This window comes from Stegostoma tigrinum, chromosome 35, assembly GCF_030684315.1.
Source record: "Stegostoma tigrinum isolate sSteTig4 chromosome 35, sSteTig4.hap1, whole genome shotgun sequence".
Classification (NCBI taxonomy): domain Eukaryota; kingdom Metazoa; phylum Chordata; class Chondrichthyes; order Orectolobiformes; family Stegostomatidae; genus Stegostoma; species Stegostoma tigrinum.
Window position 1 is genome coordinate 19,280,178 of NC_081388.1, and position 26,275 is coordinate 19,306,452.

General features: G+C 46.5%; 1 protein-coding gene across 3 annotated transcripts in view; it reads left to right on the forward strand.

Annotated features, from left to right (window-relative positions):
• LOC125447449 (collagen alpha-1(XI) chain-like) overlaps window positions 1–26,275 on the forward strand; it is a 275,479-nt gene that overhangs the window by 38,093 nt on the left and 211,111 nt on the right. For all 3 annotated transcript variants that reach the window (XM_048521800.2, XM_048521802.2, XM_048521801.2), the window contains exons 2-4: window positions 16,752–16,919; window positions 19,165–19,378; window positions 21,238–21,400. In XM_048521800.2, coding sequence (XP_048377757.2) covers window positions 16,752–16,919; window positions 19,165–19,378; window positions 21,238–21,400 — 545 coding nt within the window. The remainder of the gene's footprint in view (window positions 1–16,751; window positions 16,920–19,164; window positions 19,379–21,237; window positions 21,401–26,275) is intronic.

Here is a 26,275-nt window from a genome sequence, read left to right on the forward strand (position 1 = left end):
GACTACAGGATAGATAATTCTTCAACCCCTCGGTTGTAACTCACACCCAGATCTGTCCTTCAAGTCCACACTGTGAGCCCTGATACACCAACTAGCTGAAGGGTGATTGCTTCTGAGCTTAACCCCATCTTAAAATGTTCATTTCTCAGCAAGAATTACTGGATAGTGATTCAGAGCAGTTCTGCTTTTACCAAAAAAAAGGTGTTGAGATAGATGAGAGGGATTTAATGTGGGCAGTGTCCATTCGAGAGCTGCTCAAAACAGTGACATTTCTGCGGGGAGGGGCTGGGCGTTGTAACAGAACTAATGGGAATCTGCAACGTTGCCCAGGTGCCCATCAAAAGCAGGACAAATCTAACCTAGCCAATTACAATCTGAGCGGTCTACTCTCAACCATCAGTAAAGCAACAGAAAATGTTCCGTTATCAGTGACACTCAGTTTGCGTTCCACCAGGGCCACTCAGCTCCTGATCTCATTGCAGCCTTCATGCAAACGTGGACAGAAGAGCTGAATTCCAGAGGTGAGCTGAGAATGACAGCCCTTGATATCAAGTCTGTATTTGACTGATTGTGGCATCAAGGAGCCCTGGCAAAACTGGAATCAATGGGTATCAGGGGCAAACTCTCCAGTAGTTGGAGTCATACCTGACACATAGGAAGATGGTTGTGGCTGTTGGAGGTCAGTCATCTCAGCTCAAGGACATCTCTGCAGGAGTTCCTCTGGGTAGTGCCCTAGGCCCAACTGTCTTCAGCTGCTTCATCAGTGACCTTCCCTCCATCATAAGCTCAGAGGTGGGATGTTCACCAATGATTGCACAATGTTCAGCACCATTTGCAACTCCTCGGATACTGAAGCAATCCGTCTCCAAATGCAACAAGTTCTGGATAATATCCAGGCTTGGGCTGGCAAGTGGCAAGTAACATTTGTCCCACATAAATACAGGCAATGACCATCTCAAACAAGAGTGAAGCTAAAGCCCTCTCCTTAGCATTCAATGTGTAGGATTATCATTGCTGAATTCTCAGATATTAACACCTGGGGCTTAATATAGACCAGAAACCAAACTGGACAAGTCATATAAATACAATGGCTGTCAGAGGACATCGGAGGATAGGGGCGGCATGATGGCTCAGTGGTTAGCACTGCTGCCTCACAGTGCCAGGGACCTGGGTTTGATCCCACCCTCGGGTGACTGTCTGTGTGCAGTTTGCATATTCTCCCCGCCCGATGCTCCGGTTTCCTCCCAAAGTCTAAAGATGTGCAGGTTAGGTACATTAGTCATGAGGAATGCAGAGTTCCAGGCATAGGGTAGGGGGATGGTTCTGGGTGGGACACTGTTCAGTCGGTTGGTGTGGACTTGTTGGGCCAAATGGCCTGTTTCCACACTGTGGTGATTCTAGGAATACTGCGGCAAGTAACTCACCTTCTGACTCCCCAAAGCCTGTCCACCATCTACAAGGCACAGTCAGGAGTGGGATGGAATGCTCCCCACTTGCCTGGATGAGTGCAGCCCCAACAACATTCAAGAAGCTTGATAACATCCAAGATAAAGCAGCCCACTTGATTGGCACCACTTCCACCACTTCCAACATTCACTCCTTTCACCACCTACACACTGAGGCAGCAGTGTGCACCATCCATTTGATATATTGATATCGCTTAGACAGCACCTTCCAAACCTGTGACCATTTCCATCTACAAGGACAAGGGCAGCAGATACATGGGAACACCACCCCCTCCAAGCTTATCTCCAAGACACACACCATCCTGATTTGGAAATATATTGTCGTTTCTGAAGGAGATGGCTTTTCCTCCCACCAACAACCCCTTCCTGTTTCTCCCTCACTCCATCTTTGTCTATGTCTCACTCTGCCTGTCTCTCTGTCTGTCTTCCTTTGTCTTTATCGCTCTGTCTTTGTGTCTTGCATTCTCACTGTTATTCAGTCTCTCTCTCTCTCTATTCGACTCTCTCCCTCTGCCTTTCTCTCTCTTCCTCTCAGGCACTGTCAATCGCTCTCTGTCTCTGATAGATACTGTGTCTCTCTCTCTCTGTCATTCCCTCTTTGGGTGTCACACTGTCTCTGTCTTTTATCTGTCTCTGCTGGTAGTTCCCTCTCTGTCTGTCATGCCCCCTCACTCTGTCTTATACTCCTCTCTCTCTCTCTCTCTCTCTCTCTTTGTCTGTCTGTCACTCACTCTATCTATCTGCCATGCTTGCTCTCTCTCTCTCTGCTTGCTGTTCCCTCTGTGTCATGCTCTTACTATCAAGCCCTCTCTGCCTGTTGCTTTCTCTCTCTGTCTCTGTTACTTGTTCCCTCTCACTATCCTGCATCTCTCTTTCTTTACCGTTTGCCAGTGTCTGTCTCGATTTGTTAATCTGTCTTTCTGACCAAAGTGTAACAGATAAATCTTGAGAACATTTGGCAGCTAGACCATCATCACTAGAGGCATACCTTGATCTTGGTGTGAGTTTGTCTCGGCATCCGCGATATAATTATCCTGGTACCTGGCTTAAGCCGCATCCCAAATGTTATCCGTTGAGCTGTGGAGAGACTGGATGTGTTACTTCTGTGGAGTTTCTTTGTGCAAACACTTACAGAAAGCTCTCTGTGTTGACTGACTCATGAAAACTCTCATTTTCAGCCTGGCTTGCTGTTTTTAAAACTGTGACAGTGTTATGGGTAACTTAACCTAATGAACTGACAGCGCTCACACTGGCTAATGCCGGTAAACCCAAATGGGTTTGAACCCAGAATGGGTCTCAGCTCCAAAGACCGCTTATTGTTATCTGCCATCCTCCCATACCAGCCTCTGGTGCAAAGCTCGCAGACGTTTAAGTTCTCCTGAGATTAAATGATGGAGTTGGATTTGATTTGTTTTGATATAATATTGTCTCTTGTACCTAGGTAAAGTGAGAAGTTTAGTTTTGCATGCAGTCCAGGCAGATCATATGATATAAAGTGCATTAGGGTAATAGAACAGAGTGAGGAATATAATAATAAGGCTGCAGAGAAGACCCACAGAGAGGGAGATCAACATTTGATTTGGAATTAGAGAGCTCCATTCAGCAGTCTAATTACTGCAGGGCCGAAGCTGTTCTTGAATCTGTTGGTGCGATTGTTCAAGCTTTTGTATCTTCTGGCCGACAGAAAAGGTTGGAAGAGAGTATAACCAGGGTTAGAGGGATATTAGCTGCCTTCTTGAGGCAGCGACAAGTACAGATGGAATCAATGGATAGGAGGTTGGTTTGCCTGATGGTCTGGGCTGTGTTCACAACTCTCTGTAGTTTCTTACAGTCCTGGGCAGAGCAGTTGCCGTACCAAGCTGTGATGCATCCAGATAGAATGCTTTCTCTTGACTGTGCATGAGATCTCTTCTGGAGGTCTCAGTGAGTTTCCAACCTCCCTGACCATAATGCTGGGGGCTGTCCCCATATGGGCTGGTGTAATGAGCAGAGAAGGATGTAATTGAGTGAGAAAACCTAATCTGCATTACTCTCAACTGCGCCCCACGCACCACACCCCCCAACACACACACACACACACACACACACAAACACACACACACACATGCATACACATATACAGACACACACACACACACACTCACACGCATACACATATACAGACACACATATATACACACATACATGTGCACACACACGCATGCACACATACATACCACACACGCACACACGTGTATGCATATAAATACACACTCACCCACACATATACACACACATACTTATATATACATACATACACACATACACACAGATATGCACACACATACATGCACACGCACACACTCACACATTCTCATACACACATGCACGGGCACACACACACACACACACACACACACACACACACACACACACACACACACACACACACACACACCCCAGAGAGTGGATTCCTCCCATGTTTATGCTCCATCTCCACACTTAGTTTCAAAGAAGCAAACGGTTGGTGCAGATGATTGAATGGCTTCCTCCGTTTGCAGCCCAGATGTCAAAGAAGCTCTAGGCTATGGTCAGAGTGTGCTTAACAACAGGACAGAATGTTGTCAGATGCAGCCTGCTACTGGTTATGCTCTGGCACAGAAATCCCTGCCACAACTGCCACCTCAGGCATTGGAGCCTGTGTATGGCGCGGGGGTGAGGAGTGCAAGGTAAGAGCCCAGGGCAGTAACTGAGGAGGAAAGGGGCTTCTCATGGGGTCGAGGAAGATTGAAGGCAATTGAACAAAAGGCATGGAGGAGAAGGCCTGCATTCTGTCTGAGCGCAATGAGTGACTGGGAACACACTGCCTAAGTCAAAGCAGATTCAAGAGAAACTTTCAAATACTTGGGAACGAAAGGAATAATGGAGCTGGGGTGATGTGTGGGTGCCTGTAGGAGCCAGCACAGGCATAATGGGCTAAATGGCCTTCTGTGTGATATGGGCATAGGGAGGGGAGCAATATCAATGTCTGGAGAGGACAATGGTTAGCACTGCTGTCTCACAGCATCAGGGACCCAGGTTCGATTCCACCCTCGAGCAACTGCCTGTGTGTGTGAGTTTGCACATTCTCCCCGTGTCTGCGTGGGTTTCCTCCCACAGTCCAAAGATGTGTAGGTTAGGGTGGATTATTGAGCTGGGAATGTGTGGGTTAGCTAGGTTGGGAAATGCAGGGACAGGATAGGGCAGGGGGTGAGTCTGGGTGGGATGCTGTTCAGAGGGCCATTGAAATGGCCTGCCTCCATACTGTAGGGAGTCTATGATATAGCAACAATCAAGAAATGATTAGCTGATGCTAGGATACCTTCAAGCAACCCCACCATGAAAGGATCCCAAAGAAGGGACTAGTCCATTCTGGTATGTGTTGAATGAGACGATATAGCTGATTAATTATTGTGAATTGGAAAAGGGATTTTGGGCAGCACTGGGATAGTGGGCTGGAGGCAGAGGTGAATAATGTTAATGTGTGCGTGTGTGTGAAGCTGCCACACTGTTGCTGTGTAGTGGAAGGCTGTTCTATCTCAGTGACACTGGCCACAACTCACCTGCTCCACCTTCACCTCCCATCGTTTGCTGAGCAGCTGCCTGGGGTCAGAAACCCGCGCAGAGTCAAGACCCATAGCTTGCAAATTCTGCTTCCATCCAACACCTTGTGAATTAGCAGACAATCAGCATCTCCAATTCCCGGCGTCTGAATAAATCATCTTCTGCTGTTGACAGTCGAGGTTTTTATCATTCATGCCCTGGGGGCTGCATTCTGCAAAGTTGCCCATTTTTCATCCAGTACAGGGTTTAAAGCAAGCGAGCTGTCATCTGGTGTATTTATCTCTCTCTGGGAAAAAGCGTCTTGCATTCATATCGTGCCCATGGAATGTCTGGTGATGGATCTCATTGAAGCTAGTGGGAGCCTGAACTGCACAAATGGACTGCTATCTTACTCTGTGTTGTGACTGTGGTGATACTTGAAAATAAAACCCTGAGGTCATGTGAGAGGTGTTAAACATAAGCAAGCTCTTTCCTTATCTGAGTTAGTGCCTTCTGAAGTGATTCACTGGTTAGAACACACCGAGACACACCCATAATGTGAAATGTTGCAAATCTGAGAGTTTATGGCTCTTCAATATTAGCTAAAAATTGTAATGAATCTGTGCCATACATAAACTGCATTATTATTGTAAGATTGTAGATATAAATTGGAATGTGTATGCATCTATATATAATCTGCATTATTCTGTTAGCTCTTATATATATAAATTGCATCATAGTGTTAGGTTATAGGTAGATATAAGCTGCATTAATTGTGAGATATCCAAAGATAAGCTGCATTAGACTGTTAGGTTCCTTATGTAGTTGCATTTTATTGTAAGGCAGTAGAAATAAGCTGCAAATAAACTGGAAGAGAGATGCATCTATATATAATCTGCATTTCATTGTTAGCTACTATATATATCTGTATATAAATTGCATTATATTGTTAGGTTATAGATAGATACAAGATGCATTAAATTGTCACGTTATACGTAATAAACTGCATTATATTGTAAGATTATAGTGTATTGAATTGTAAGATACACTACAATGCAGCTTATATATGAATATCTTACAATTCAATACACCTTCTATCTATAATCTTACAAAATAATGCAGCTTGTATATGAATAACTTACAATATAATACAGTTTATATGTGTACAATATATATAAAAGCGGCTTGAAATAGGATCTCATTTTCAGCTTTTACTTGTATAACCCTACAATATACTGCAGTTTATTTATTTATCATTATAAACATGGAATTGTACGTTCGATCCAGTTTCCTGTCCACTTCAGAAATGTGGATATGAATAAATATCTGTGCTTTGAAATGTCGATGCAAAGATATAGAACATAGAACATAGAACATAGAACAGTACAGCACAGAACAGGCCCTTCAGCCCACAATGTTGTGCCGACCATTGATCCTCATGTATGCACCCTCAAATTTCTGTGACCATATACATGTCCAGCAGTCTCTTAAATGACCCCAATGACCTTGCTTCCACAACTGCTGCTGGCAACGCATTCCATGCTCTCACAACTCTCTGCGTAAAGAACCTGCCTCTGACATCCCCTCTATACTTTCCACCAACCAGCTTAAAACTATGACCCCTCGTACTAGCCATTTCTGCCCTGGGAAATAGTCTCTGGCTATCAACTCTATCTATGCCTCTCATTATCTTGCATACCTCAATTAGGTCCCCTCTCCTCCTCCTTTTCTCCAATGAAAAGAGACCGAGCTCAGTCAACCTCTCTTCATAAGATAAGCCCTCCAGTCCAGGCAGCATCCTGGTAAACCTCCTCTGAACCCTCTCCAAAGCATCCACATCTTTCCTATAATAGGGCGCCCAGAACTGGACGCAGTATTCCAAGTGCGGTCTAACCAAAGTTTTATAGAGCTGCAACAAGATCTCACGACTCTTAAACTCAATCCCCCTGTTAATGAAAGCCAAAACACCATATGCTTTCTTAACAACCCTGTCCACTTGGGTGGCCATTTTAAGGGATCTATGTATCTGCACACCAAGATCCCTCTGTTCCTCAACGCTGCCAAGAATCCTATCCTTAATCCTGTACTCAGCTTTCAAATTCGACCTTCCAAAATGCATCACCTCGCATTTATCCAGGTAAATGATATATATGATCGAAGTTCCATATACAGGGCATAGCACAATCGAAAAGCAGTTGGAAAATACAAGAGCTAAAAGAATGCTGAGAAAGGGGGAGGCAAAAATCGCCTCAGTGCTTTGAGGGTTTAGTTGGAGCTGAAATGCTGCAGAGATCTCCCACAGAGGGCTATCTGGGAAGAGGTGGGTGGTATCACACAGGAAGGGGGCTCACAGTGGTTGGGTCATGGCTGTCGCAGAGCAGATGCTGATGAGCTACGCGGAGTGTGTGTCATTGGTGTAAAGCAGATGGATGTGTCACCATAGCAGCAGATCCTGGCAGGAATAGCTATGGTCAGCTCAGGAGAAAGATGCCTGACTCATGACAGTGCAGCAGAAAGTCATTCGTCCCATCGTGCCTGCGCTCTTTCTATTCCCTAGTGCCAACCTTCTCCTCCACTCCCTCTACACCATTGTGATCCAAATAACCATCCAGGACCCTCTAGACTGCCTTGGTTTGAACCGGCTCCACCACATTTCCAGACCCTAACTACTCGCTGTATGCAGAAGTTTTTTGTCCTCACAGCACCCTTAATTTGTTTGCACAACACTTCTTCCTTTTCTGAACAAGAATGGCTTCATCCCATCCCCTATGTCCAGCCCACTCATAATTTTGAAGACCTCAATCAGATCTTCTCTCAGCCGCCTTCTCTCTGCGGAGAACAGCCTCAACTTCTTCAATTGATCCTCATCACTGAAATGTCTCATGACTGGAACCAATCTTGTACAGTGTTTTCTAGACCGAGTTCAATCCAGTCAAATCTTTCCTCTGAAGTGGCGCCCACAACAGTACGCAATGATAGTGGAAGACTTGTAGCAAGCCTGTAATTTCCAAGCACAAAGCTGGGATATGGGAGAGAAACACTAGATTTGAACTCTCCCGTTTGTGAGGAAGAAAGATCGGCAGATTTTGGAAAAGTTTGGACGTAGTAGGGTTGTTGTAATGGGTGACTTTAACTTTCCTAATATTGATTGGAACCTCCTTCGAGCAGAAGATTTGAATGGAGCTGTTTTTGTAAGGTGTGTTCAGGAGGGTTTCCTAACGCAGTACGTTGACAGGCCGACAAGGTGAGAGGCCATTCTAGACTTGGTGCTCGGAAACGAGCCGGGGCAGGTATCAGATCTTGTGGTGGGAGAGCATTTTGGTGATAGTGACCATAACTGCCTCACATTCTACATAGCTATGGAGAAGGAGAGGATTAGGCAAAATGGGAGGATATTTAATTGGGGAAGAGGAAACTATGACGCGATTAGACATGAGTTAGGAAGCATGGACTGGGAGCAATTGTTCCATGGTAAGGGCACTATAGACATGTGGAGACTGTTTAAGGAACAGTTGTTGCGAGTGATGAATAAATATGTCCCTCTGAGACAGGCAAGAAGGGTAAGATAAAGGAACCTTGGATGACAAGAGCGGTGGAGCTTCTCGTCAAAAGGAAGAAGGTAGCTTACATAAGGTGGAGGAAGCTAGGGTCAAGCTCAGCTCTAGAGGATTACAGGTAGGTGAGGAAGGAGCTCAAAAATGGTCTCAGGAGAGCCAGGAGGGGGCACGTGAAAGGCTTGGCAGAATGGATTAGGGAGAACACAAAGGCATTTTACACTTTTGTGAGGAATAGGAGAATGGTCAAAGAAAGAGTGGGGCCGATCAGGGATAGCATAGGCAACTTGTGTGTGGAGTCTGAGGAGGTAGGGGAAGCCCTAAATGAGTTTTTTGCTTCTGTTCTTACGAAAGAAACAAACTTTGTAGTGAATGAAACCTTTGAAGAGCAGGTGTGCATGCTAGAATGGATGGAGATAGAGGAAGCTGATGTGCTGAAAATTTTGTCAAAAATTAAGATTGACAAGTCGCCAGGCCCGGACCAGATTTGTCCTCGGCTGCTTTGGGAAACGAGAAATGCAATTGCTTCGCCACTTGCGAAGATCTTTGCATCCTCGCTCTCCACTGGAGTCGTACATGAGGACTGGAGAGAGGCAAATGTAATTCCTCTCTTCAAGAAAGGAAATAGGGAAATCCCCGGCAATTACAGACCAGTAAGTCTCATGTCTGTCGTCTGCAAGGTGTTAGAAAGGTTTCTGAGGGATAGGATTTATGACCATCTGGAAGAGCATGGCTTGATTAAATGCAGTCAACACGGCTTTGTGAGGCGCAGGTCATGCCTCACAAACCTTATCGAGTTCTTTGAGGATGTGACTAGAAAAGTTGATGAGGGTCGAGCTGTGGATGTGGTGTATATGGACTTCAGCAAGGCATTTGATAAGGTTCCCCATGGTAGGCTCATTCAGAAGGTCAGGAGGAATGGGATACAGGGGAACTTAGCTGCTTGGATACAGAATTGGCTGGCCAACAGAAGACAGCGAGTGGTAGTAGAAGGAAAATATTCTGCCTGGAAGTCAGTGGTGAGTGGTGTTCCACAGGGCTCTGTCCTTGGGCCTCTACTGTTTGTAATTTTTATTAATGACTTGGATGAGGGGATTGCAGGATGGGTCAGCAAGTTTGCAGATGACATGAAGGTTGGAGGTGTCATTGACAGTATAGAGGGCTGTTGTAGGCTGCAGCGGGACATTGACAGGATGCAGAGATGGGCTGAGAGGTGGCAGATGGAGTTCAACCTGGATAAATGCGAGGTGATGCATTTTGGAAGGTCGAATTTGAAAGCTGAGTACAGGATTAAGGATAGGATTCTTGGCAGTGTGGAGGAACAGAGGGGTCTTGGTGTGCAGATACATAGATCCCTTAAAATGGCCACCCAAGTGGACAGGGTTGTTAAGAATGCATATGGTGTTTTGGCTTTCATTAGCAGGGAGATTGAGTTTAAGAGTCATGAGATCTTGTTGCAGCTCTATAAAACTTTGGTTAGACCGCACTTGGAATACTGCATCCAGTTCTGTTCGCCGTATTATAGGAAAGATGTGGATGCTTTGGAGAGGGTTCAGAGGAGGTTTACCAGGATGGCTGGACTGGAGGGCTTATCTTATGAAGAGTGGTTGACTGAGCTCGGACTTTTTTCATTGGAGAAAAGGAGGAGGAGAGGGGACCTAATTGAGGTATAGAAGATAATGAGAGGCATAGATAGAGTTGATAGCCAGAGACTATTTCCCAGGGCAGAAAAGGCTAACATGAGGAGTCATAGTTTTAAGCTGGTTGGAAGAAAGTGTAGAGGGGATGTCAGAGGTGGGTTCTTTACACAGAGAGTTGTGAGAGCATGGAATGCGTTGCCCGCAGCAGTTGTGGATACAAGGTCATTGGGGACATTTAAGAGACTGCTGGACATGCATATGGTCACCGAAATTTGAGGGTGCATACATGAGGATCAATGGCCGGCACAACATCGTGGGCTATAGGGCCTGTTCTGTGCTGTACTGTTCTATGTTCTATGTTCTATGTTCTATCATCTCAAATGCCCACAACCGTTAGCGGTAGAGAAGAGACAAAAAAAAACTGCAGGTGCTGGAATTCAGGGTTCACAAGCGGGAGGCTGGAAGAACACAGCAAGCCAGGCAGCATCTGGAGGAAAGGAGCAGTGAACATTTTGTGTATTACCCTTCATTACGACTGCTGCAGCTGTAGAAGAGGGCTGTGCTTTTATTCCAATTTGTGATTTAATTTGCTTTTCGCTCTGGACTATTTAAGATCCTGACTTGGCAGGTTTGAAACTTGCGGTCCTCTTCCAGCTCCAGGGGAGACATGTAAAGACATGCTGCTGTCAGTCAGACCCTGAAAGATTACTCTTTCTAATTCCTTTTGCACACGAGTGTGTGAGTGTGACAGTGTGTGTGTGTCTTTGTGCGTGTGTTTCTGTGTGTGTGTGTGTTTCTGTGTGTGTATTTGTGTGTATGTGAGAGTGTGTGTGTATGTGAGTTTGTGTGAATGTGTGTGTGTGTATGTACGTGAGAGTGCGCATGTGTGTGGGAGTGTGTGTATGTGTTTGTGTGTATGTGAGCATGTGTGTATGTGTGTGGGAGCGTGTGTGTGTGTGTTTGTGTGTATGTGAGCGTGTGTGTGTGTGTGTTTGTGTGTGTGTGTGTGTTGGGGGAGGGAGGGGATCGTGTGTGAGAGTGTGTGTGTGTGCGTGTGTGTGCGTGTGTGTGTTGGGGGAGGGAGGGGATCATGTGTGTGTGTGTGTGTGTGTGTGTGTGTGTGTGTGTGTGAGTGTGTGTGTGTGCGTGTGTGTGTTGGGGGAGGGAGGGGATCGTGTGTGAGTGTGTGTGTGTGTGTGTGCGTGTGTGTGTTGGGGGAGGGAGGGGATCATGTGTGAGTGTGTGTGTGTGCGCGTGTGTGTGTTGGGGGAGGGAGGGGATCGTGTGTGAGTGTGTGTGTGTGTGCGTGTGTGTGTTGGGGGAGGGAGGGGATCGTGTGTGTGTGTGTGTGTGTTGGGGGAGGGAGGGGATCGCGTGTGTGAGAGTTGGGGGAGGGAGGGGATCGTGTGTGTGTCTGTGCGTGTGTGTGTCTGTGTGTGAGTGTGCATGTGTGTGTGTATGTGTCTGTCTGTGAGTATGTGTACATGTGTCTATGAGTGTGTGTGTGTGTCTGTCTGTGAGTATGTGCGTGTGTCTGTGAAGGTGTGCGCGTGTGTCTGTGAGTGTTTGTGCGTGTGTCTGTGTGTGTGTGTGTGTGTGTGTGTCTGTGCCTGTGTACGTGTGTCTATGAGTGTGTCTGTGTGTGTGTGTCTGTGCCTGTGTCTGTGCCTGTGTCTGTGTGTTGTTTCCCTCCAGGGAATGTATTTACTGTGCCATTTTGCTTGTTGAGTTGCTGGGACCGGTGATGTTTACATGCGGTGAATTTCCCTTTTCCTGATCAACAGCATATTGTGCATCCTTCTGCCACAGGTCAGTAACAATATCTGGTTGACACTCAGCCAAGTGCCGTAATATCCAGTGAAACTGGGGTTGGACCTGTCCATTGTTCTGACTGAGTGACTGGGAATTCCCAAGGAAGCAATTTAGTCAGGTGGCTTGACTGAATTTCCTGTCTAGACTTTACTCCAACCGATTCCCCGCACGATCCCCTCCTCAGCCTTCTCTGGCAATGCTTCTGCCCTACAGCACTCACCTCACTCTATCATTGATCTCATCGCTGTCGCCTTTCTTCAAAGCAAGATAAATTTCTGTTGCTTGCTGTGAAGAATCCTTGCTTTCTTTCCTATTTAGCTTCAAAGGTTAGTTACATCTCTAAAAACATTCAATTAGATCGACAACAAAGCAATGTTCCCCTGATGAAGATGTGCTGGAGACATCAATGTGATTCATACAATGGTAAATACTCCAATGGCAGATATGGAGATCTCGCCTGTACCTGGATGCCTTCTCAATGAGAGCATTCTCTTCATTTTGACCTGACACAACCTCAAAGTGTGATCAGTGATAATGGGAACTGCAGATGCTGGAGAATCCAAGATAACAAAGTGTGAAGCTGGATGAACACAGCAGGCCAAGCAGCATCTCAGGAGCACAAAAGCTGACGTTTCGGGCCTAGACCCTTCATCAGTGATGAAGGGTCTAGGCCCGAAACGTCAGCTTTTGTGCTCCTGGCTGCTTGGCCTGCTGTGTTCATCCAGCTTCACATTTTGTTATCACAACCTCAAAGTGACCAGGCTTGCACTTTAACTGACTGCACAAAATTTAATAAAGCCTCCAATCAAGACTAGCATCTTACCACTTTGCATGCAGTGGAGTTTTTTTTAAAAATTCAGTTGTGGGATGTGGGCATCATTGGCTGGGTCAGCATTTCTTGCCCATCCCAGGTTGCCCCTGGAGAAGGTGGGGGTGAGCTGCCTTCTTGAACCGCTGCCTTTCTCCTGCTGTGGGTTGACCCACAATGCCCTAAGGAAGGGAATTCCAGGATTATGATCCAGTGGCAGTGAAGGAACGGCGATATATTTCCAAGTCAGGATGGTGAGTGACTTGGAGGGGAACCTGGAGGTGGTGGTGTTCCCACATATCTGCTGTCCCTTGTCCTTCCAGATGGAAGTGTTCGTGGGTTTGGAAGGAACTGTCGAAGGATCTTGTGTGAATTTCTGCAGTGCATCTTGTAGGTAGTACACACTGCTGTTACTGAGCGTCAGTGATGGAGGGAGCGACTGTTTGTGGATGCAGTGCCAATCAAGTGGGCTGTTTTGTCCTGGATGATGTCGAGCTTCTTGAGTGTTGTTGGGGCTGTCCCCATCCAGGCAAATGGGGAGTATTCCATCCCACTCCTGACTTGTGCCTTGTAGATGGTGGATGGGCTTTAAGGAGTCAAGAGATGAGATCCTCACCACAGTATTCCCAGGTCCTGGCCTGCTCTCATAGCCACTTTATTTATGTCATGATTCCAGTTGAGTTTCTGGTCAGTGGTAACCCCCAGGATGTTGACAGTGGGGGGATTCAGTGATGGTAACGCCATTGAATGTCAAGGGGCAGTGGTTAGATTGTCTCTGATTGGTCATAGCATGTTATTTATGTGGCGTGAATGTCACTTGCCACTTGTCAGCCCAAGCCTGGATATTGTCCAGAACGTGTCGCATGTGAACCCGGACCGTTCCAGTATCTGAGGAGTTGCGAATGGTGCTGAACTTTGTGCAATCAACAGCGAACATGCCCACTTCTGACCTTACGATGGAGGGAAGGTCATTGCTGAAGCAGCTGGAGATTGGTGGGCCGAGGATCTACCCTGAGGACCTCCTATAGAGGTATCCAGGAGCTGAGAGGGCTCTGTTTGGCCCTTGTAGCCTGTTCGATTTGATCAGGCTTGATCCTCTACCTCAGTAGCGTATTCCCACTTTCTCTTGATGCCTTTAATATCTAAAAATGTGCCAATCTCTTTCTTGAATGTCCCATCCCGACGACATTCTGCGATAGGGACCCAAAATGTTAACTCTGCTTTTTCCTTCACAGGTGCTGCCAGCCCTGCTGAGCTTTTCTCGCAACTTTGTTTTTGCTCCTGTTTTACAGCATCCGCAGTTCTTTCAGTTTTTATTCAGAATTCCCACCATTTATCATATCAGGATTTGAACCTGAAGAAAATTAATGGGGTTTCTGGATTAATAGTCCAGCATTACTCCTATATGGCCATCGCCTCTTGCTGTTTTAATTCTCTCGGGGAAACTAGCTTCTCATCGCATCTGGACTAACAGTTGAACACTGGTCCAAAACTTCCAACCGAGGGAGGAAGATTGGATGGGTAGTCCGTGCTTGGAATTGAACGTAGCCTCTCAGATCAAGTGTAGCATCCGTTGGCCACTGAGTGAAAGTTTCTTCAATTCTGGCAGTGTGTCCCATGACCAAATGTAACTGGGAGTAGAGGGGGTGGTGTTGGGATGTTATCGTGAACTCATTGTAAAGGGAAAATTGTGTAGAGTAGCATTACAAAGTGTATATTAGGTCATCCCCAATAGAAATAATTGACAACTTTCCGGTAGCCCTCGAACAGGAGTTATTTTTCTTCAACTGTAAAGTCAGTCCAAAACCTGATATAATAAGAAGAGCTGATTAAATTACAGCAACAAGGCTGGCTCTGATTAATGGCTGCCAAGCTGTAGCAAATACTTATTTCCTGAATAAAGCAATGTAAAATGTGTTGCTCCCTTGCTCTGGGAAACTGGGAAATTACTGCCAGTTGGACCTGATGCTGAGATTAAGACAAGGACGATCAGCGAGAGTATTTATTTGCAGAGTTGGCTTGGCAGATGGTCAATAGATTGAGCCTGAGAAGCAGAATCAGAATGAGAAGAGACTGGAAATGCTCATCTGGTCTGATGATGGAGAGAGGGACAGAGTTCGTGTCTTGGACCAATGATCTTGCATCAGAACTCGGAAAAGTTAGAGATGGAGCAGGCTTTGAACAAGGAAGGGTGGGAACAAGGATAAAAGAGACACCCGTGATAGGGTGGAAGGCAGGCAAGATTAAATGACAAATGATTAGTTTTCCAGGGTTAAAGGTAATAGAATGAATGCCTACAGTGGAGGTCGAAGCTATTCGGTCTGCACTGACTCTCCCACCCAAACACATCCTATTTTACCATGATTTAATCCACCTAGCGTAGGCATTCCTTGACATGATGGGACAATTTACCAATTGGGTAGATATAACAAATCTGCACATCTTTCGACAGCAGGAGGAAACCCGCACAGACATCGGACAAAGGTGCAAACTTCACAGATGGTCACGCAAAGCTGGAATTGGACCCAGGCTCCTGGCAGACAGCAGGGCTAGTCACTGAGCCATTGTGTCACCCTAGTAGCAGTAGGAATTAAAAAAAAGCATAATGGCAGCACGCGGCTCAGTGTTTACCCCTGCTGTCTCACAGCACCAGGGACCCGGGTTCGATTCCGCCCTCGGGTAACTGTCTGTGTGGAGTTTGCACATTCTCCCTTTGTCTGCGTAGGTTTCCTCCGGGTGCTCCTGTTTCCCCCTGCAGTCCGAAGATGTGAAGGTTAGGGTGGATTACCTATGGGAAATTGTCCATAGTGTTCAGGGATGTGTAGATTAGGTTGGTTGGGTCTGGGTACGATGCTCTGTGTGTTGGTGAGGACTTGTTGGGCCGAAGGGCCTGTTACCACATTGTAGGGATTCTATGATCTAAAGTATGTGCCCGGAACAGCTGTGCTGCCGACTGAAAGCAACGATACTGGAGGAAGATCAAAACATCCACAGAAAAGGAAATGCTTCCTGATCCGGTCTCTGTGTTTCTTGCTTGAAGTACTGTACATTCTGCTGTCTGCAAAATACCTCCCCTCTGTCGTGAGCTTCAGTGACTGGTCATTTTAATTCTCCAGTTTGCTGTCATGCTGACATCCCGGTCCTCAGTCTGCTGCTTTTGATTTGGGTACGTTACAGCTTTCTGGACTCAACACTGAAGTCAACAACTTTAGACCATTTAACTCTGATTTAATGCCATTGTCCCCGCAACCCCAACCAACTGCTCACATTGCTTCCTTCTCTCTGTGTCTTGTAGCTTTAAAGTGATGTAAAAGAAGTGAGGGTGACATGGACAAAAACCTTTTTCTCACAGCGAATAGTTAGGGTGGTTGGTATCTGGATTGCACTGCCTGGGAGGGATTCCCACTAATGTGAAAAAAGAAGTCCTTTGTGAGCACTTGAAATGTCATAAACATTCAATGCGGTGGGTCAAGAGCTGTAATGAAGTAGATTTAGGGTGTTTTGTGCTGGTGCAGAGTTGAAGGGCTGAAGGGTCTCTTCTGGACTGTCTGATTATACAGGCAGTTGGATTTGGCTGGTTGGAGGGTGGGAGGAAAACAAGTGACGAGCGAAGATTCAAGAAGATGAATAAAAGCAGCCAGATCAAATTTGTAACTGAGCAGGAGAACTTGGGGTGTAACAAAACTCCGTTGATTGTGAACCCCCCAATGTCGTACAAAATGACTTGTCTGTGTGTATGAAAAGATGTTTGGCTTATAGAGCATTGTCCAATGCTTTACCTCATGCCCTTGTTTTAGAATGTGTGGCTGAACATTTTGTTAAAAATAAGTTGCCTGGCGATGGGTTTCTCGGTAAATCGCGATTTGTCTGGCGTCGCCACATCAAATAAATGTGCTGTTGACTCTTGCAGAGGACCCAGTTGATGTCTTACAAATACTGAACCTCCAGGACACCATGGACGGAGTTGTAACAGTCGCGGGATTTTGCACACATCGAAAAGGCTCTGAAGAGACGGATCTTGCACTCCGACTAGAAAACAAAACTCATTTCAGTGCCCTGACTACGCAGTTATTCCCAGGTGTGTTCACATCGGTGGTTGGTAAGCTTCGGTCAAAGCAATTCCTCCTGTGCTGCAGACGGTGGGATGGGTTTTGGGTTGGGTTGGGGGCTTAGTTTAGCGGCCTGCTGTGAATCAGAGCGCTTGGCTTGCCCCGAGGCTGAAATGGGAGGCTTAAAGTCGATTGTGAGCCCTTGTATTTGAGCTCAGAACAAATCTCGTTCCAGGGTTCATGGTTCCAAAGATTAAACTCCAAACCAAGTCAGGTAAAAATCTTACATGAGGAAGCCTGCTCAGATTGTACTTATCAAACAGTGCAGCACAAGGAGAAGTCACGTCTCTGAAAAGATAGCCCAGTTGGCGAGACAAATTTTCATTTACTTACAGAGCCAAAGATTACAAGCATGTGACTCCTAACCCAACCTCACTGTAGTGCCAGTTTAGATGTTTGATCAGCTTCTTCAGATGTGTGGTAATGTTCCTCCACAGTCATCACTTTGTGATGTTGGATTTGACTTTCTGACCCAGAGGTGGGGACACTGTCACTGCTCCATGAGACCTTTGTGTCGAAATTTCTTTGCTGAAGTAAACGTGCGCCTCCCCACCACCCCCATCCGGCCATTGTCCTCTACCTCCGTACAGTTCAACACAATTGATGTACATTTAAAAGCAAAACACTGCAAATTTGAAACAAAAAGAGGAAATGCCTGGAGAAACTCAGCAGGTCTGGCAGCTTCTGTGGAGAGAGAAAGCAGTAGAGTTAACGTTTTGAGTCAGTTCTGAAGAAGTGTCACATTGGACTCGAAATGTTAACTCTTGTTCTTCATTCCATGGGCATTGCGCGATTTGCTGAGTTTACTGTGAAGAACGTTGTTAGTGCTGGCTCTTTGGTGCATCTGTCTAATTACAAACATTAAAAAAGTCTAAAAATTAGGAGCAGGAGTAGGTATTGCAGCTCCTCGAACCTGTTCCACCTTTTACTACCATCATGACCGGTCAAATCTCGGTCTCAACTCCACTTTCCTGCCCACTCTCCATCACCCTTTATTCTTTGATAAAAATCTACCCGTCTCGTCCTCACATTTACTCTATGTCCCAGCGTCCACCACACTTTGGGATAATGAATTCCGCAGATTCACCACCTCACCACCTCCCCCCGACTTTAAGAGGAATAATTTCTCCGCATCTCTGTTTTAAACTTGTTGCTCCTTATCCTGGAACAATGACCTCTCCTTCTAGATTGCCCCACAAGGGGAAACATCCTCTCCAAGCAACTTTGTCAAACTCTTCGGCATCTTACATGCCTCAATTAAACCTCTCATTCTTCCAATCTTGAGAGAATTTCAGCCAAAACTGCTCAGTCTCTCTCCATAAGTCAAGCTGCAGTTACACCGCTCTCATGTTTTTTGCTCATATACTTAGCTTTACATCTATCTCAATAAGTCAACTGCTTGTCTACTTCCCTTTTGGAAGTCACAGTTGAATCTTTTTCCAACTCTGCAGTACAATCCAGATCAGAACCATTTGCCTCCTTGAAAAGAAATGCTCCGCATCGCCCCCTTTTGATTCTTTGACCAGCTGTCTTCAATGTTATCCTTTCATTACCAACCCTTTTAACACAAGAAGCAGCTCCTCCTTGTCTACTCTATCTGCAGTAGTTTGAACAGCTCTTTTACATACTGTCTCCCCCTTCTCTCCAAAAAGAATAATGGCAGATCCTCTTGTCTTTCTCATGTCAATAGTAGCAGCAGCAGGCCATTTGGCCCATCAGTAAGATCTTACTGATCTGATTGCAGCCTTAGCCCTAACTTCTTGGCTGACCTACATGATCATTGTCTTGCCCAACAAAATTCTGTATAGATTCAATATATTCATTGATCCAGCTTCCACTACTCTCCAGAGAAGAGATTTACAAAGACTGATGACTCTCTGAGAGAAGAAATCTCACTTCATTGAAGAGTGAGATAACTGCAGGCTTTGAAATTTAATCAGTAGTTGGAATCCTTGGCATCTCATGAGGTATCCACAGCCCAAAATGATGGTCTCTTGATTCTAGAATGTTCCATTTGGGGAAAGGATAATGCCAATAGAGAAAAGTGGTTTAGTGCCTTGAGTAGGCCAAGTTAGAGCCTGTGTGAATTCTAGAAGATCCATAGAGAGAAGTGATAGTCATTAATATCAACATGTGTGTCATTAAAGAATGTAATGGTGACATACTTTGTTAATAAATACATTTATCAATTATTCTTTTTCTACAAAACTTTAGATGGACATTTTCCAGAGAATTTCTCTATCCTAACGACACTGAAGGCCAAGAAAATGTCTCAGTTCTTCTTGCTGTCCATTTACAATGATCAAGGGATACAACAGCTCGGGGTAGAGATTGGGCGATCTCCTGTCTTCCTTTATGAGGATCAAACAGGCAAACCAACTCCTGAGGAATACCCCATCTTCAAAAAAATTAACCTCTCCGATGGCAAGTAAGTACGGCACACTTTGACCCTTCCTCCTACCATTCAGTCACTCAGCAAAGTTTTTCTCAGATGCATCTTTGTGTAAGTCATTGGCAGAATCATTCAGATTCGGTGATGGCGCTGACATCTCCAATGTACCCGTCCATGTTCTAAAGGTAGACCACTCAACTGCTTCCATTTATGCAGTGTGTTTAAGGAGGAAGATGTCCCCAGGGGACACCATAAAAGGGTTATCGAACAACATTTGACAAGAGGCTTCTTGTAATGCAGTGGTAGAGTCCCTATCTCTTGACCAGGAGGTCCTATCTCTGGATATGATGGCCACAGAGATGTGTCATTAAAACTTCCGAGCTTAACACAACAAAGAAAACTAAAACCTGTTGTGAGATATGAGGACAGGTGGCCAAAAGGTTTGGTAAACGAGGTTAGGATTATGGAATGTCTTAAACGAAGAGAGCTGGAGAGCTCCTTCTGAGGTACACAGTCCGAAGCAACAAATGGCAAGGAGCGAGGTCTAAGGTCATTCTAGTTGCTCCAGCTGGGTGTGGCTTTCAGTTGATGGATGAAGTTTATTGGCAGGTAGAGCTGCAGTCACTATACCCTCCACCAGTCAATGGGATTACAAAGAAATGTTACAACAGGACTCGTAATTGTTTCCACATGGACTGGGCAATACCCAGAACATTTAGAAATGTCGGGAACTGGGTTATCCAGAATTATGACATTGGACGTGAGCCAAGACTTGGTCATTAAAAGGCGTGCTGTCTGACAGTGGCAGCAGTGGGAATGATGGAGTCCCTACAGTGTGGAAGCAAGCCATTTGGCCCATTGATTCCATGCTGGCCTTAAAGAGAATTCCACGCAGACCCACCCTGTTACTGTAACCCTTCATTTCCCTTGGCTGACCCACCAAGCCTGCACATAATCTGGACACTACGGGCAATTTAGCATGGCCAATCCACCTAGCCTGCACATCATTGGATGGTGGGAGGAAACCGGAGCACCCGGAGGAAGCCCATACAGACACGGGGAGAATGTGCAAACTCCACACAGACAGTTGCCCAAGGGTGGAATCGAATCTGGGTCCCTGGCGCTGTGAGGCTGCAGTGCCAACCACTGAGCCACCGTGCCACCCAGTGATTTGAATATTGTAGAATATTTGTGCCCCTCTTAATTGTTGACTATCTCGTCCATCAAAATTCTGTTTAGATTATGGAAAATGTCCTCTGCTCTCTGGGGAAGAGAGACTGATGACCGTCTGAGAGAAGAAACCCCACCTCATTGAAGAGTGACATACCTCCTCCCCTCTCACTCTCTCGATGAAAGAAAAATGACTGCAGATACTGGGAACCTGAAACAAACACTGAAAACTGCAACAGGAACTCAGAGAGAGGAACAGAGTTAATGTTTCGAGTCCAGTATGACTCTCGCTCAGAATTGGATAACTGGACAGCTTCCAGATCTGTTGAGTTTCTCCAACATTTGGGTGCCCCCCCCAACTCCATCATATCCTTTCAAGATAGTTTCTTATTCCAACCTTTTGGTCATCCAGCTGAATGCTTCCTCTTTTTGAGTTGGATCAAAAATCGTTTTGTCCGTGGCCGCTCCCCCATTGGGATGATGATAAAGGTCATATATAAATGCAGATTGTTGGGGTGAAACATGCGATGATGGGGTGAACTGAGTGAAAAACTGTTGCTTAATTGGGGGGGAGGGTGTTGCTTAACCGCGCGAATGAGAATCTTTCCATCTGCTGAGTAAGCCTTCTATCAACGGTACATCATGCTCGAGAGACCTGTCTGCTAACAGTGCCTCTCTTCTCTGATGGGGCCCACTTCAATACCTGGGCTGGTTGTGTTTTGCAGATGGCACCGGTTGGCAATCAGCGTTGAAGGGAAGAATGTCACAATGATCGTTGACTGCAACCAGCAGATATCTGAGCATCTAGCTCGAAGTGACAACCCAGCGATCAGCACCAATGGAATCACAGTCTTTGGTACCAGGATATTGGATGAGGAAGTGTTTGAGGTTAGTGTGAAGGTTTGTCGGCTGATGGAGTCCGGTGTGCCTTTGTTTTTTATTGTGTGTGGGCTCTCTTTATGTCTATCTTGGTCTCCCTCCCATCAATCTGTAGCTAAAGACGCTAGTGCTAAACTACTTCAGACAGAGCAGGAACAAAACCCTATATTCCATGAGCGTTATACCCTGAGCTTTGAGCTGTTTACTGATCTCATTTGGAGTTATGATCAGGGTATTTTAAGTGAAGGTTGAGAGCCCCTGTTTGGTGCAAAATATTTACTTAAAGCTCTCAATCAGGCAGGGATTGATGTGGATAACAAAGTGTGGAGCTGGATGAACACAGCAGGCCAATGTGGTGTGTGTTGCCTTCAATATTCTCACTTACTATCTTGGCTAGTGTGTGAAAAATCTTTGCGATCACACACTGCTGGGTGCCAGACAAGCTAAAAATGCCAACATAATACGGGCAGAGATCTGGGGAGGTTGCAGATGAAGGAACAAGGTGGGGGTCGTGTTTGAAGTCACCACTCACATTTATGCTTGAAACTGTCAGCGTCTATTTATTACCCAGGATACATCTGCAAAAGGTGAATCAGAACTTCCATCGCAGTAGATGAAATTATTTCATTTCAGAATCAAATTGTGAGTTTGCAAAGTGGCAGAATTAAGGAGTGCCTGAGGGCTCAGTTCTTGGCACATGGCAACTCCAGATGGCGTAGGGATTGGGGTTAGGGGAGAAACATTGACATGTGCCGAGGGTGGGAGTGGGTACACAATGCTTGCTGATCCTTCAGGAATTTTAGGGGATGACTTGGAAAGCCTTATACCTCACTTTTAAGACCGTTGTGTGGCATGAGGGTAGTGTGCCTACCTCTGGCCCAGAAGGCCTGGGTTCAAGCCACACTTGCTCCAGAGGAGTGTAACAATTGTGAACAGGTTGGTTTGAAGATGCTGAGAGCTCCAACAGCCTCTCTATTTGTGTGGTCTCCGCTTGAAGCTGCTTGTGGATGAGCCCAAAGGGTGAGTATGTTGGAATATCTTGGGGCAAAGGGAACTATATAGCAGAAAGAATGTGTCCGTCCCCTCAGAAAGAGCTTCAAAGTCACTGTCACACTTTGGCGCTTTCTTCTGCAATCCCTGGCGCACTGTCCTTCCCAACTGATGTAGAAGTCGTAGATTCATACAGCATGGACAAAGGCCCTTCAGCCCAACTAACCAGCTTGTAACTGATGTCCATTTCAAGCCCACCGACTCCCACAGCTACCTAGAATACACCTCCTCCCACCCACCCTCCTGCAAAAATTCCATCCCCTATTCCCAATTCCTCCGCCTCCGCCGCATCTGCTCCCACGATGAGGCATTCCACTCCCGCACATCCCAGATGTCCAAGTTCTTCAAGGACCGCAACTTTCCCCCCACAGTGGTTGAGAACGCCCTTGACCACGTCTCCCGCATTTCCCGTAACACATCCCTCACACCCCGCCCCCGCCACAACCGCCCAAAGAGGATCCCCCTCACACACCACCCCACCAACCTCCGGATACAACGCATCATCCTCCGACACTTCCGCCATCTACAATCCGACCCCACCACCCAAGACATTTTTCCATCCCCACCATTGTCTGCTTTCCGGAGAGACCACTCTCTCCATGACTCCCTTGTTCGCTCCACACTGCCCTCCAACCCCACCACACCCGGCACCTTCCCATGCAACCGCAGGAAATGCTACACTTGCCCCCACACCTCCTCCCTCACCCCTATTCCAGGCCCCAAGATGACTTTCCACATTAAGCAGAGGTTCACCTGCACATCTGCCAATGTGGTATACTGCATCCGCTGTACCCGGTGTGTCATCCTCTACATTGGGGAAACCAAGCGGAGGCTTGGGGACCGCTTTGCAGAACACCTCCGCTCGGTTCGCAATAAACAACTGCACCTCCCAGTCGCAAACCATTTCCACTCCCCCTCCCATTCTTTAGATGACATGTCCATCATGGGCCTCCTGCAGTGCCGCAATGATGCCACCCGAAGGTTGCAGGAACAGCAACTCATATTCCGCTTAGGAACCCTGCAGCCCAATGGTATCAATGTGGACTTCACCAGCTTCAAAATCTCCCCTTCCCCCACCGCATCCCAAAACCAGCCCAGTTCGTCCCCTCCCCCCACTGCACCACATAACCAGCCCAGCTCTTCCCCTCCACCCACTGCATCCCAAAACCAGTCCAGCCTGTCTCTGCCTCCCTAACCTGTTCTTCCTCTCACCCATCCCTTCCTCCCACCCCAAGCCGCACCTCCATCTCCTACCTACTAACCTCATCCCACCTCCTTGACCTGTCCGTCTTCCCTGGACTGACCTATCCCCTCCCTACCTCCCCACCTATACTCTCCTCTCCACCTGTCTTCTTTTCTCTCCATCTTCGGTCCGCCTCCCCCTCTCTCCCTATTTATTCCAGAACCCTCTCCCCATCCCCCTCTCTGATGAAGGGCCTAGGCCCAAAACGTCAGCTTTTGTGCTCCTGAGATGCTGCTGGGCCTGCTGTGTTCATCCAGCCTCACATTTTATTATCATCCATGCTGACCAGGTTCTCTAAACTGAACTATCTCACTTGCCTGCATTTGACCATATCCCCCCAAACTTTTTCCTGTTCATGTACCTGTCCAAATGCCTTTCAAATCTTATAACTGTATTTACATCTATCACTTCCTCTGGTAGCTTGTTCTGCATATGCACCACCTGCTGTGTGGAAAAAGTTGTCCTTCAGGTCCTTTTTAAATCTCTTCCCCTCTTACCATAAACCCACACCCTCTAGTTTAGGAGTTCATTACCCTGGGGGAAAGACCTTGGCTATTCACCTTATCCATGCCCCTCCTGGTTTTAATAACCTCTATGAAGTCACCCCTCAGCCTCCAAGGCTCCAGGGTAAAAAGTCTCAGACTATCCAGCGTCTCCTTATTAACTCAAACCCTCCAGTCTCGGTGACATCCTTGTAAATCAGTTTTTCACTCTTTCCAGCTTAAAAACGACCTTCCTGTAGCAGGGCAACCAGAATTGAATGCAGTGCTCCACACATGACCTGACCAATGTCTTTGTACAGCTCTAACATGAGTGTCCCAACTCCTGTACCCAAAGTACTCAATGCCCACTCCAGCTGAGAGTCAGTCTGTGTGACCTGCCTCATGCTTGATGCCCTCCCATCGACACTATTGTGTCCTCAATTGGCCTCATGTATACTTTTCAATTCAGAAAGCAGTTTGCCTTGTTTCTATGGCCAGGGTTGAAGCAGTTTGGGACCCTGGGCCTGAACGAAGCCCCTTGAGCATTCATGCAGTGATCGATCAATCAGTTGATTCAAGCAACTCTGCAATGACTGACGCCAGAGACAAGGTTCATGCCATCGATGAGAGCAGGCTGTCAGAGTCAGTCTAGAAAGGGGCCAGGAAATGGGCAGAGGTAGACGCACACGACATCTGGTGCAGGTGCCGGTGCCAAAAGCAGATGTCACTGAACAGTATTGTGGATACAGCCAGATGGTTTCCACACCCGGCTGGCATGCCCTTGATGTGATATTTTATTAACTGTGCAGGGGATTTCCTGACGTGTAGAGCAGGTGGGCGGCTGTGTGCTCCTATCCCAGAATAGTGACCGCAGTTATACTCGCTGGAGTCACGTCGCCCCGGCTGCTCACTCTCGCCAGCTTCCCTAATCCTGGGGAAGTGGCAAGTTCAAACAAGCCCACATTAGCTCCATGATCTCTGATCCAGTCAGGGTCCATTAAATCTGCAACTGTTCTGAAAAAACAAATGTGCATCAATTAAGAACATGTTTGGATTAATTTGAGATAAACTGCAAAGGAGAGTAATTTGTTGGCAACAACCAGGTCAGATTGTTTGTTAGTTTGTCGTTCAGGAACAGAGAAAATGAAGGCAGAATAAATGTACCTCAAAGCAATTTGACTTCTAAAGCTGGCTGATTTCGCTCTGTGTTTGGCCTTTAGATTTCCTATCCAAGTCTTATTGTCTCTCTCTCTCTCCTTTCCTTGGATATTATCCTCTTTGTGTCTGATTGAGTTTGGTTGTATGCTGTGTCAGAACATCTCTGCTCAAGTGCTCCCATGTGACTGCTGGTCTTGGTTTTCAGCGTTATCCCCACAGCTCAGGGACAACCCCAGTTCCCTTGAGTCAGCTGTGATGCCTGCTGTTGTTGGCCAGCTCTGATGAATGGACCAAAGATCCTCAGACAGCACCTTTTAAACCCGCAACCACTACCATTTGGAAGGACAAGGGCAGCACATACATGGGAACACCACCCCCCTGCAAGTTCCCCTCCGAACCGCTCACTGTCCTGACCTGGAAGTATATCGCCGTCCGTTCACTGTCGCTGGGTCAAAATCCTGGAATTCCCTCCCTAGGGGCATTGTGGGTCAAGCCACAGCAGGAGGACTGCAGCGGTTCAAGAAGGCAGCTCACCCCCACCTTCTCAAGGGGCAACTAGGGATGGGCAAGAAATGCTGACCCAGCCAGTGACACCCACATCCCACAAAATGAGCAGAGGGAAAAAAAAGCATCAAACCTGGGGTTTTCTTGAGTAGACAAAGTCATGTGTGGTCAAACTTCTGAGTGTATATTTTTTAAACTATAGTTTGAATTAAAATTTAGCAATTAAGATAATATTTCTCATGATATTTGTGTTTTTTTAACTCAGTTGAGTCATTTAAGATCTTGGGGAGTTGCCTCTGTTTCTTTTATTCACTCATGAGATGTGAGTGTTGCCGTCTGGGCCAGTATTTACTGCCTGTCGCAGTTGCCCCTTGAGAAGGTGGGGGTGAGCTGTCTTCTTGAACCGCTGCAGTCCTCCTGCTGTGGGTGGACCCGCAATGCCATTAG